Genomic DNA, 13599 nt, shown 5'->3' on the forward strand with positions numbered 1-13599 from the left:
CATATAATAATATTTCAGTTGATATAACTATTTTCTCATTACATTTAGCAGGGATTCATCAATTTTAGGAGCAAATTAATTTAATTTGTACAATTTTAAACATAATACCAAATAATATTAAATTAAATCAAATTCCTTTATTCCCATAATCAATTTTAATCACAGCTATCTTATAAATTTTATTTTTAAAAGTTCTAGTAGGTGCTATTACAATATTATTAACTGATCATAATGTAAATACATCATTTTTTGACCTAGCAGGAGGAGGTGATCCAATTGTATAATAAATTAGTTAAAATATGTTGAAATTGCCATTGTTTGAAAAAATAAAATAATTTGAAAAAATAAAATTATTGGAAATTATTAAAAAAATTTGAAAAAAAAGAATAGGATTAAAATAAAAGAACATAAGACATTAGCCCGGTAGGATCAAACTTGATTGCTGCACTAGTTCTTAGAATTAAAATTCAAAACAACTCGGGATCCACGAATTTTTTTTTTTCATTAATTTTACATTCCTTCCAGTTTTACAAAGGATAAATTTGTTTGAAATAATTAGTATAATATAATATATCGTTATAATTTAATCATATTTTGTTAATAGTTCTTACAATAAGTACATATAGGGCTATGTAAACTATTATTAGTAATATTAAAGTAAAATTATCCACATTAAACCATTAGAAAAAGAGGTCGGTAAAAAAAAAAATCATCAGTTGTGATATGAAAATGTACTTAGAAAAATGAATATTTTGTTACTACGGAAAAACGAATTATATGTAAACGATATTTTTAAAATCGTTTACAGCCTTTGCAATCGCAATAATCCGATCCGGAACCGCAGTACCCGTTCGGACTACAACAACTGAATTTGGTGTTAGGTTCGCACTCGGCCTCGTATTTTCCATCAACCTTGTCTGCTTTCGGACCACAAGTGCCAGCTCTCTTATCGCCATCTTCCAGAGTCCACCACTTCTTTGGTCCAAACCGATACGACGGTTTCGTTTTGAAATTCACACATCCTTGGCAGTCACAGAAATCAGCTCCCTTACCGCAATAGTTGCCGTTAGAACAGCAATACGCATTCTCGTCGTCTGGATTACACGTGGGAAACACACCGTTGATTTTTGGTATCTTTCGACCACACCTACATGCATGTATACATATATCTTAAACATATTCACATTAATTTTACATTCACTTTAATTTTCGCATGTAAAGAATAATATTGTACGATTTATACTAATATTATGACTAAATAAAATAAATAAATGTTAGATTACCTTCCACGTAGGCCTTCTTTCGCGTCCAGGAAATACCACGAAACGGGAACGGTTGGTTTGATTGGTTCGTTCAATATTATTTTAGGATTATTTCCAAAGTCCTTACACGTTGGGCAATTACAGTATTTATCACCGGATCCACAATATCCGGACGGACCGCAACAGCTATAACCAGGATCATCCGGATCACATACCGGATAATAACCTTTGTACAATGGAGCGGAGCGACCACACAGTCCAGCAAAATCATCTCCGTCTTCGGATGTCCACCTATATACAAAACAACATTAATCTAATTTTTAAACATTGGATCCTTCAAAGATGTTTTTATGCATAGTGTAAACGGTGATTTGACTCATTAGGACTAATTTATGAAGTGATTAAATATTTTACCTAATAAATGTGTGGCACTGTTATTGTTATATGTAGTTATATGTATGTATTTCAATATAATTTATACATACCAACGTTTTTCATCTATTGGTGAACACTTGTGATTTACGTCATTAGGATTTGTTTTGTCACATAATGGCGCGGTATACACAGTATTTAGAAGTGTGAGATCATCGTCATCCAAATCTACTGACCAAATCATCAAACCACCTACATTTTTCTCGGCCGCGTACTTGACTTTATACTCTAAAGACTTCTTATTTTCGTAGCCCAGAAATACTTTAGTAGCTGCGTTCCAAGCGTACGGTGATTTACTCTTTTCATGAAAACTTTGTTCAAACCGTTGGTCCGACAAATGGTCTTCTTTTATCTTAAACCACGGTGTATAACCACCCTGGAAAACACCATTTATAGCATTCGCCGTTCGCCACATCTGGTCCTTGCCGTCCACAGAATCACCAACGTTATTCCAAAACCGACCATAAAACGGAATGCCCATGTTGATCTTATGAGGAAGTTTGGATTTGCATGTGTAATATTTAATGGTCCAATCCACGTTGGTTTTGCCAGAAAACCTAGGCGGCATTCCAAAATAAAGTGGGGCTGGTGGTCCCGTGTACGCGCCCCATTTACTTGACCAGGCACCGAAAAAATCATAGGTCATTACGTTTACAAAATCTGCGTACTGTAGCAACCCTGGCAAATCAAAACCTGGATCCAGCGTCCATTGTCCAGCAGCTCCAGCAAAAGATATAAGAAATTTGTTTTTACGGCCTAAAACAGAAAGAAAGGAAATGTATGTATTAAAAATATGATAACACGCTTAAGTATAATAATATGCGTACCTGCGTCTGCGGCAAAAACGTCCAGAGCCTTCCGTAAGTCTTTCATGAGAAGAACGTAATTAGACTTATCTTGTGGCACACCTTCTACGGCTCCACCGGTAACTGGATACTCCCAGTCAATGTCCACCCCATCGAAACCTACCCAACAACAAACACGACGCGTATAATATATAAGTAATAATTATTATTATTATATGATATAACTTAATTTTATTGACATACCGTATTTTTCTATGAGTTTAACGACCGAAGCAATAAATCTCAACCTGCCATCGGACGAAGCAGCAATTCTACTGAAGTATTGGGAATTTTCCCATCCTCCAACGGCAAACATGACTTTTACATGTGGGTAGAACTTGGCCAAGTTCATGAGATGCTCTAGCCTACTCCGTGATTTGGCAGTTTCTTCTTCTACGTTAGGACTGTGTGCTATGTCCGGTGATCCCAGATCAACGGTGCCATCGGCTCGCATTTCCAAAAAAGCGTAAATTACGTGCGTCAGCTTAGCCAACGCATTACTCTTTATCTTTTTCAATCCCCACGAAGTGTAATACCCGATAATACGTTTACCGCAGTTTTGTACTGAAACCTCGACATTACCACTCGGAGGTGAATTATCGTCATCCGAATCATTGTCGTCATCACCCTCCAAGTCACCCACCACTGCAGCTTGACGTTTTTTGATTAGATCAAACAATTCTTGTTTCTCGTCTAGTTCCGACGGAGTACAGCCCCTAGAAAATTTATCCGAAATATCACGTTTTTGCTTTCTCTTTTTACTCGTTAATTTATTTTCCCATTCTTTTTTCTCATAGTCATCAATTGTTTTAACTTTCATACAGTCAAAAACGTTCACCGGCAACCAAATTGTCCCTGAATTTGCATCGTTGTCAAATCCAGGATTAATACCGACTTCTCGAGCAGCTGTCACTTCAATCGACTTAACCCACGGATTGCCTAATGTGCTGTCATACAATTTTTCGATTTCTGATTGTGATCTCGCTGTGAATATGTCTTTTTCTCTATCGGCTATTGTGCTAGGTTTTATGAGTGAGTTATCCCCAATGAAACCAACTACTTGTTCTTTATTTTTTTCGTCTTTATAGCATAACATTTTCCAAAAACACTTGGGGACATCAATTTTTTTTTTTCCGATTGTTAAACCTAACGATTCTTTACAAACACCAGTAACGACGAGGGTACGACGTCTCGTACTGAAACACTCCACGTGAAATTCCAATTTTTGCCAAGGATGTTCGTTTATATACGGTACCTGAGGGGCAATATTTATGAATGAAAATGTACTTTTTGAAGCTTTTTCAGACCACCGAGCTATATTTGCAGGAGTCAAATGTCCTTGATCCCATCCAGAATTGCTATAATCGCTACCAACAGCCTGATGTTGGAGTAAAGCAGTGCACGGATACCTGAAGAAACTTTTCCGGCCAACATCTTTGGCATCATTGTAGCTAGATTAACATTAAAATTTAATTTAATTTAATTGCGTTTACTATTATTTTAACATATAACAATTAATTAACTAACCTTTTTGACTGAAATTGGTTACTTTGGTGTAAAGCTACTGACCACACGGGTATTTTTCGTGATTTATCGAACATAACTACATACACGACTATATATTTACTTGTCGGAATCGAAGTAAGACTTTCGATCTTTGGAGTTTTCACAGCAACTATGGGGAACATACTATCACTACATTTATACAAGGAACATTCTGGTTGTGGATCCCACGCTGTCATTTGATTTGTTTTCTTGGTGCACGTTGCACTAGGGCCTTTTTCTTCATATCCTACTTTACACTCGTAATGACATTTAGATCCAACTTGTTTTTTAGCACAACTTTTAAAAGACTCTCCTAAAGAAAAACGAACACCCTTTGGCGCATCGCACTCGGCTCGTTTACAACTATGCTTTCCTTTTTGCGAGCTGGTTGCCCGCGTACGTCGACTCTCACAACGGTCGACGTCGTCTTTTTTTTTATCATTGTCTTTAGGTTTCAGTTTTTCATTTTTGTTTTCTTTATTTATATTATTGTTTTGTTTTGGTTTAATTGTATGTTCTACTTTATCCGATTGTTTTTTTATATTCTTAACAGCCGTCTTGGATCCTTTGGCTATGGATTTCAACCCTGTACCAATAATTTTTCCTACACCAGGTGCTATAACAGTAAGACCGACATCCACCAGTGATGATCCCAATAAATCAACTCCTTTCTCTTTCGCTGTGTCCCAGTCTCCAGAAATAACGGCCCCACCAAATTCCACTGCATTTTTTATGTCTTTGACAATAGGTATATTAGTAATTGCATTTTTTGCACCTTTTAAATCTCCTTTCACTACTTTATCTACAGCCTTCACAACTCCTTTTGCTGTGTCAACGACCCCTTTAACTGTATCCTTTACTGCATTTACCACGGTATTAGCTACCGATTTCACCGCTTTGCCTATCCAGTCAAAAAAACCTCTTTTATGCCGTTTTATCACTTCAGTCGTTCCACTAGGATCTCCATAGACTGTCAGTGACGTTTGTGTTTGTTCATTTGTACCGGAAAAACATCCCAATATCATGTTTTCGTCTTGGCTGAACGGATTTACTAGATCTAACCCAGCCAGCGTAAAATTAGACTTGCTTTGAGCAACAAGAATCATTGAATTTGTTGATGGTTCCATTTTCAAACTTGTCTCCAAGGAATTAAAAAAGTGACATCTCGAAGAATCAGTAAAATATTCTAAAGATACGTATGCGCACCATTCATTAGATGGCTGGTTACAGATCTTTGCACACGTTTCTTCACAGTTTGTTTTACAATCGACTTTATGAACTGATAATTTGGGATCCAGGCGTAGTCCTGGAGTGCGTATATAATTCAATGTCGAAGATAAAAATAAAGGTTTTTTAAATAAAGTAAAAACATTTTTATTTTCTATCAATTGCACAAATTCGGACGACATTGAACACTTCCTTTCGCTTACGGAGTAAGTCATGCGTTTATAATTAGATTTTTCGTAATCCAATACGCATTTGTCAAATGTGACTTCCCGTAAGATTTGTATGGTGCTTACTGAATTCGGTAGAGGGCTGATTTCAAGGTTTTCAATAAACTCGTAATTGTTGAGGTATTTATGTATACCAACCATGGTTTTTTGAGGATACTTTAACATAAATGACTTGACATATTGACGTTGACCAAAGTTTGCTAATGTTATAGTTTCAGCAAGTTCGGAATTCAATCCAAACCCCATACATTCAGAATTATTTAAACATCTACTCATTTCAGCGTCTACAAGCTTGTCGATTCTTTCTAAATAATATAAATCACTATCTGGGCAAACGCTCAGGTTTTCGGTTCCACTCACTTTCTCTGGGTAATAACACGTTTTGCAACCTGTTTGGACATTACATCCTTGAGACGGAAACGTAAAACACGGTTTAGAATAGAAACTATTGTGTGTATCGTTTTTCGTCAAAGAACATGGTTCATTACTTATTTTCATCGGTTTTAAGGACAATAAATTGTCGCCTCCTATCTCGTAAAAACGCCATTTTTTTCCGTTTCCCATTGGTAAGACTTTCATACGAAACGCCGATACATAACCGTATTCAAAATCAACTCGTTGCAACTGATTTTCTACGTCCCGATAAGTCGTGCACGTCAAATTCGTTAGTGAATAGGAGATGACATTGCATTCCATTTGTGCATTACACTTATCCAGGCAGGCCAGGAATGTGCTTTCTTGAGTCCTACTCATGTAAGATTCACCGGCAGCCAATGTATGCCTTGAATACATCCAATCGTACAACACTCCAGTCGGCTGCGTCATAAACACCGTGGTCCAGCGGTATTCCTCCTCCAAGTTGCCGTCCGTACTAGAAAATGAGAAACATTTTTTCGACGCGTGATCGTAACTAAAAGCCACACAGTTACTGGTCACGAAGCACATCCCAAAGCAATCAGGGAAATCGAAGTTTTCCCGTACGTCAGTGGGATCTGAGTCCAGATACACGTTTTGGTACCGTTGATGTGGAAAGTTCGGGCACAGGTCACAGACACGTATCCCTTCATTTTTCACTCGAAACATGTGAGACTTTTCTACATCGACCAGATCGCACCGCAATTTGTCGGGTCTGATCGTGAAATTATTGCTCTTCAAAAGCAAATATCTAACGTAATCCGTAAACGACGTGCCTGATATCGCTTCTACATCATCTTTGTCTACGCCGATTGAGCTGTAATCAACAAATTTTTAGGTAATTTTTTTATAGATTTTATTATTTATGATGAATTTTAGATATCATAGAATTCTAGCATTTTTTTTTTTATTATTATTGATCATCGTGTTTGTCGGTGTCTCAGTGAATGAATTATCAAATTTTGGGTTTTAAATGGTTATACTTATTATACAATCTTAGTTTTATAATCTAAAGCAAAATAATTGTATTAAAACATTGATGTACCCATCATATTTCGTGGGACACTCCTTATCTGTTTCAATGTTCACAGAAAGGTTAACTATACTTAAATGATTTTGAATAATAAAAAAATACTATACGTATTTGTTCAATGTTTTATACTTAAACAATAGCGTAGGTACTAAGCACCAAATTTATATCACAAGTCAATAATAAAGTTGGGAATACGAAACTCTCACAAATCCTATTGATGTTTGAAAACAGTTCGATGTGAGTACATGACCTTAATTAAATTCATGGTTTTTATATTTATTTTATCAGTCAGCTGATGTACCATATCAAATTTAGTTGTATAATTTTCATTTCTGTAAAAATAATATGTTTTCATGATTATTTTCATTAATTTAATTATAACAGTAATTATTAACGCTAATTGAAATAAAAAGTAAAGATCACAGTATTCTTAAACAGAATCTAGTATCACAGTATCTAAAAATACACTTTTACACAGTAAAGATCTGTTGAAGACGAGACACATACGAAAACCTAAATCGTAAACAGACAACAAACCAGAAACAACGTTTACTCTATAAAAAAAAAAACCGTTCATAACAAAACACGAAAACATCTTGTTCTATAACATTAATTATATGCATAATAATAAAATTATAGTTCGTACCTATAGAGACAAACATTTTATTTTCAATCCGGGCTGTGAATTTCATATCATAACCATTTTAAATAAGACATTTGTATTTTTGTATTTTAGACATTGGTGAATATATTATAAATGCTTACTTAATTATAAAATTGTTATTTTTTTATGTTTTAACGCATATTATGCAGGAAAATTGTGGATTTTGTGTTGTTTACCAAATTTGTGTAATCAATTGATTAATTGTAAGAAACTAGAAAGTCAGTAGCTCAAATTCAAAATTTAGTTTGAGTATATTCTAGAGCTACCTATTTATTAATGTAATGTATATATTTAATGGCCGAAATTTTACTATGGTTTACAAAAAAACAGTGAAAATATTTTTTTTATATATACGAGTATATACATATAGAATTATTGGTTTTTTATTTCTATAATTTAATTATTTATAGTAAAATATAATATAATATATAAATATTATGACTTACATAAATAACATAAAAAAAAACTTTGAAAATTGATTGAGTTTTTAATGAAATGTTTATGGAAATAAAAAATAATTCATAGTTTTAAAAATACAATATAATATTTATTAATAATATCACGGTTTTTAGTACTTTTTACTCATTAATAGAGATATGTTTAGGTATATATTTAATAACTAACACAGTATTAGTTAATAATTATTGTAAAATTGCATATTTTTTATCACATTTCTATGTACACTGGAATATAGTTAACTTAATTTTATTACGTATTAAATTAATTTAATTAAATATGATTAAAACTAATATCAGAATGAAATTATATTAACATAACATTTAAACATCTGCACTATCAACAGATAAAATTATCATTTGTAAACAGTATGTATTAACACCTTATCGGTAACCTCACCAGAGTATAATCAATATTTTGAATACTATTATTAATTAGGTACCTACATAAAATATATTTAGTCTAATTTAATGTAAATATAGCATATTTAAACGATTCCTCAGATAAGATATGGGTTTATTTAGACTGCAGAATGCATTTCAAATTATCTAAGATATAATAACAGTTCATGGTGGGTATTTTGAACAATCATAGTAAGAAAATATTCAAAATATTTCATACAATATTAATGAGTACCAAGAAGTTACTAAAATATTCACACCATACATTGAATTAAATGTACCTACTGACTTTCCAATTAATTGATATAGAATATATAGATAGTCCATAGATATGTATAATTTCAAAATGCCATGATTTCATATAAAAAGATTATATTTTTCATAAATTCTTTTAAAAAATTATATATTTACTTCTCTATTTTTTTTCCCATAACAAATTACGAGAGTTACACCTGAGTTAATTAGTTTGCATTCATTTTAGATTTTGAGTGCAGAGATTAATGTATTGATTTTACAATAAAGTGTGTTTTTTTATTTTTTTTATTAACATTTTTTTTTGTGTCTGTGTCTATAAATAACCGAAATAATATTCCGATTTTCAATTTCAGTATCTTTGGCTGTATGACATAAGCGCCAAAGGTACAAAAAATGACCTATCATTTGCGCCAAAATTAATATTTTATATAAGTATTAAGTAGGTAGTTATTTAAAAATGTCTATATCTTATAAAAATTATATTATATTAGTATTATTATGTTGATAGTAAATTATAATATAGGTAGGTACATGCACATCAATCTTTAATACATTTAATAAATTGGTTGATTTTTTATAAAAATAAAATGTCGATGATAAATTATAATATACATGCACATCAATATTTAATATACATTTAATAAATTGGTTGATTTTTTAATCCCACTTTTCAATAATTTATTTATTTAATTTCTGGCGCTTTTGTACGATACGACTTTTTTTTCTTATCTTATTTTGGCGCATATGTCTTCCACCGGTATCTTTTTCAATGGAAAAGTGAATTTAGTTGGTGCATTCAGGAGGTTGCAATTCCAAGTAGTTTCCAAAAGTTTCAGGAAAAACAAACAAAAATTTTAGGAAACTCTAATATTTGTACGCAAAACCAGTTGTAGAGAAAATAGATTTTGTTTTTTAGTGTAACTCAACATGCAATTTTCAGTGAATGTATATATAAGTATTTTTATACTTGTATAATAAGATTTTGAAAACATTTTGCCTTATGTTGAACTATTTATAGGCTCATGAAATTTTCGATTGTTATTAGGTTTTTATAATTAATGTCGATAAAAAGATATTTGCTCTGTCAAAAAACCTGAAAATGTAATACAAGTCTCCTCGTAAGTTGCTGTTCCACGAAATTAAAAAAAAAGTTGAGCATAAATCCAGTCATTTTTTATGAGCATCTGGGGTTTTTACAAAATTCATAAGACTCTCGAAATTTTTTAATTATTTTGTTTAGAAATTCATAAACAATTTTCTTTTTTCACTTATGATTTTAAAATGTAATACATTACATCGTGGTTATACACGATTTTTCATAAGTTTGTCTGACTTTATCAACACTAAAAAAATGTCTACCGGAATTTTATTTATATGGACACTTGAAGTTCAAAATTTTACAACATTAATGTTATACTATTGTATGGATCAGTCTATAGATTATTTATATACCTACCCGTTGCCATCGACGGGAGTGCTCTTAGAACAGCACTGGAACAGATCGCCGCCGGGACAGGCGTGAGAACCCATTCGAACAGTGTTCGTCGGACACCCGCGACCGCTCCGGTCTTTCGGCTGACACCCCGACCACCAACAGTTTTCGCCTAGATCGGCGGTGTCACGAGCACTGCAGCATTCGTATTTGAAGCCGTCCGCCTCGCACGCCGTCCGCTCCCTTTCCGTTCTGTTATAACTGTCGCAGCCCTTGACCGCCCAGCTATTCGGCTGACACCCAGTCCACCAACAGTCTTCGGCTGGCTGCACGTCCTGATCGGGCGGACAGCAGTAATACTCCGAACCGCCGTCGCAGACTTTGACGTTTTTCTCCGTCCGATTGTACTGACCGCATCCGGTCACGGCCCACGTGCTCGCCTGACAACCAGTCCACCAACATTCTTCTTTGCCTGCATCAACGCGGAAGTGAAGGAAAACATCGATTTATGCAAAAAAATTAACGACAATTATAAAGAATTTCGTAAAACTTTGGAAACGTTTTAATGCTCACGTTGTATACATATACATACGTACATTTCAGCATCGACTATACGCGTAGTTATTACTTATCGCATTAGCTCACGTTAGATTGAACATTTGATTAACATTATATATTTAAATTTGTTTTAAACACTTAAACGTAGTGACTTATTGTTTCAACAACTGCGGCAGGAAAAGTATATTATTTATCTACGCAATAAAAATGTGTTGTTTTTTATTTTAGGTATTGTAGTTGTGCTATTCTGCATTGATTTACTTTTAATTTTGTAGACGATGCATGGCCATAAATAATGATAATATATCAATTAGGTGTGTTAGGCAAGTATTATGAATATAATTTTGTAACTGTCACACATAAATGTATTGTAATTGTATAAATATAAATCCTCTTCATTCTACAGTAAATCCTCACTCAAACACTTAAAATCTATAGAACATTTTACTTCCTTGATTTGTATTCAAGTATGGTAATTAAAATGAAAAAAGTCTGAATTTTAAAAACTTCAAGAATTTGTGTTAAATAGGAAAATATTAAAAATATAACTCAGTAATAATGAGTAGGTGGGTAAGTAATATTTAATATTAATGAGAGAGATCCGATTCTAATTGAATTCACAAAAAGGTCGGCGTATACAGTTCCAACAATTTCTATTTTTAACTTCTCTCCTAAACTATGATAACTAGAAAGTTGATTGATAGCTCATTATCAAGTTTAACAAATTGGTAATTTAATAAATAAAACAAGCAAAATGATTTTAATACTTCTTTGATTCAAACCAATTATATTCAACCTATTCTATATTCTACTATAATCTAATATTTCTCTATAAATTAATTTGCAATTAATAATCTCCTTAAAATACAATTTTAGTTTAATCATATAAATAATTCATATTGTAATAAAGCACATACATATTACATGCAGTTAATACATTTCTAAAATATAAAAATAAAAAAAGTTTACGTGTCGATCTCTCTGACTTGGCAAGGGTTTTTTTTACGTTTTCTATCATTTAATTGCAAAGTTCATAGTCCCCCATCATTGTTACATTAGTTGGTCTATAATAATAAATAACTAAATCAATTTTCATAGGATGTTACTTGAATTTAATTTTAAAATTAACACCACATTTACCCCCAAACATTTTAATGGCTGTTGGTTATTTTTGTATATTTAGATATATTTTACTTACTGTGGGTAATCCTATGATTTGAAAACTAGTTGTAAACCAATTGCATGGCGTGCGTACCTATTGTTAAATTGTTTTGCTTGATATATGAATATTGTACCTACCTACCTATTCATTCATATGGTAATTTATTTTAATTGTCTTATATTATGTTTAACTTTTAACTACAACATAATATTATGTTTATAGTAAAGAGTTTCCTGTAAAAAATAAATAACAATAGCATATATAACAATAATTATAAATTAATAAAATAATGTGAATGGTAATTTGAGTTATTGCTTATTTAAAGTTATAACTTACAATTTACAAGATTTTTTTATGAATGCGAAACAATAAAAATAAAAATATATACTCGGAACTATGTTTAGGTACCAATGCTTTCCTGCATTTTACAGTTACCCACATTCACATAGGTATTTTATATTTTTATTCTTTAATAGTACTTATGTATTTTACGCCTAATAGTTATTATTAAGATCTATAATAATAATTTGGAATACATATTATGTATAATATTATTTTGTTATTTGCTGCATACGGCTATATAGCATAAATATATTGGGTCTACAGAAGTCACTTGCTCAAGTCAGTATTGTTTCTATTGGCTAATAGCTAATGCTTAATAGTTACAATATCATTCATATAATAATATAATTGTACAATAAATCGACTGATCTTATCACGTGAGTATACACTATAATAGTATGCATAATTTGTGCAAATGAGTATAATATTATTGTACTCGTTACTAATTTTATACTCACTCGGAACGACTGCGGCATAGGTTTGTGATGCGATAATGGACAGTACAACGAAACATTGCCAATGTCCATACGACGCGAACACCATAATAATTATTGACAATAAGTAATAATTATGTTATTATTTCATATTAATAATATTTCCGTTTTTTTTCTAACCTATCTCTACAGTTTATGACATTTATGTGGATAAATAACTTTACAAGTGTACCTACACCTACTGCACAATATTATGATGATGAAGCGTGGCGCGCGAACGAATCTCCACAGTCCACTGAATGCGTCGAGCGGTTAAATTACATCGGCTGGGCAGTGATACAAAAATCACGTCTTCGTATATTATGATAATATGTAAATTCTAATCATCGTGCCAAGTTAATGGTAGTAGGGATCCGGTTCTGGACTCTAGACACCGTACTCGCGTTGAGTCATCGTGGGTTTATACGCGTTAGACGTCATTATTTAGGTACGAGTGCCAAATATAATATTATTATTATTATTATTATTATTATTATAGAGGTAGGTAAATAATAAATATTATTGTAATATCAATCTGCCGTCGATCGTTTTAATTACATCGTAATTCGTGACCACTATGGCATTGTATCAAGCAGAGGACGTCACAATGAAGTTTTGTCACACGATATGGAGGACTAGGATGACTTTAGTTATAGAGTTAAGAAAATGGTTTCATTATAAAACTCAAAAACCACTGTAATATTATATTATGGCATTGACAGTTGTATGAAGGAGAGATGCTGAAACATCATTGATTCTATGTACGAAAATTATATTTTTTAGGCATTTCGAAAATGGATTTTTTACTAATTCCATCTATTTGCTAAATAATAGCTGGTTACTGAGAGACAAGGAACTAAAAATTGTGAAG

At 32.4% G+C, this 13599-nt stretch overlaps 1 protein-coding gene across 1 annotated transcript; it reads right to left on the minus strand.

The window, feature by feature from the left end:
• Positions 1-450: 450 nt before the first annotated feature.
• LOC111032032 lies at positions 451-13005 on the minus strand. The gene is made up of 8 exons (XM_022312202.1): positions 12714-13005; positions 10218-10665; positions 4067-6769; positions 2744-3990; positions 2522-2659; positions 1748-2450; positions 1284-1553; positions 451-1147 (listed from the first exon to the last, which is right to left on the minus strand). The coding sequence occupies exons 1-8, from the start codon at positions 12796-12798 to the stop codon at positions 793-795; spliced, it is 5949 nt and encodes a 1982-aa protein (XP_022167894.1). The 5' UTR covers positions 12799-13005; the 3' UTR covers positions 451-792.
• Positions 13006-13599: the final 594 nt, after the last annotated feature.

This window comes from Myzus persicae, unplaced genomic scaffold (genome assembly GCF_001856785.1).
Source record: "Myzus persicae strain clone G006 unplaced genomic scaffold, MPER_G0061.0, whole genome shotgun sequence".
NCBI lineage: Eukaryota > Metazoa > Arthropoda > Insecta > Hemiptera > Aphididae > Myzus > Myzus persicae.

Excerpts from the sequence above, each read along its gene's own strand:
- LOC111032032 (XM_022312202.1), bottom strand. The coding sequence starts at position 12,798 with ATGGTGTTCGCGTCGTATGGACATTGGCAATGTTTCGTTGTACTGTCC. Across the intron at positions 3,991-4,066 it reads AACCAATTTCAGTCAAAAAG|CTACAATGATGCCAAAGATG; the intron begins GTTAGTTAATTA and ends ATGTTAATCTAG. Across the intron at positions 1,554-1,747 it reads CCAATAGATGAAAAACGTTG|GTGGACATCCGAAGACGGAG; the intron begins GTATGTATAAAT and ends TTTTGTATATAG.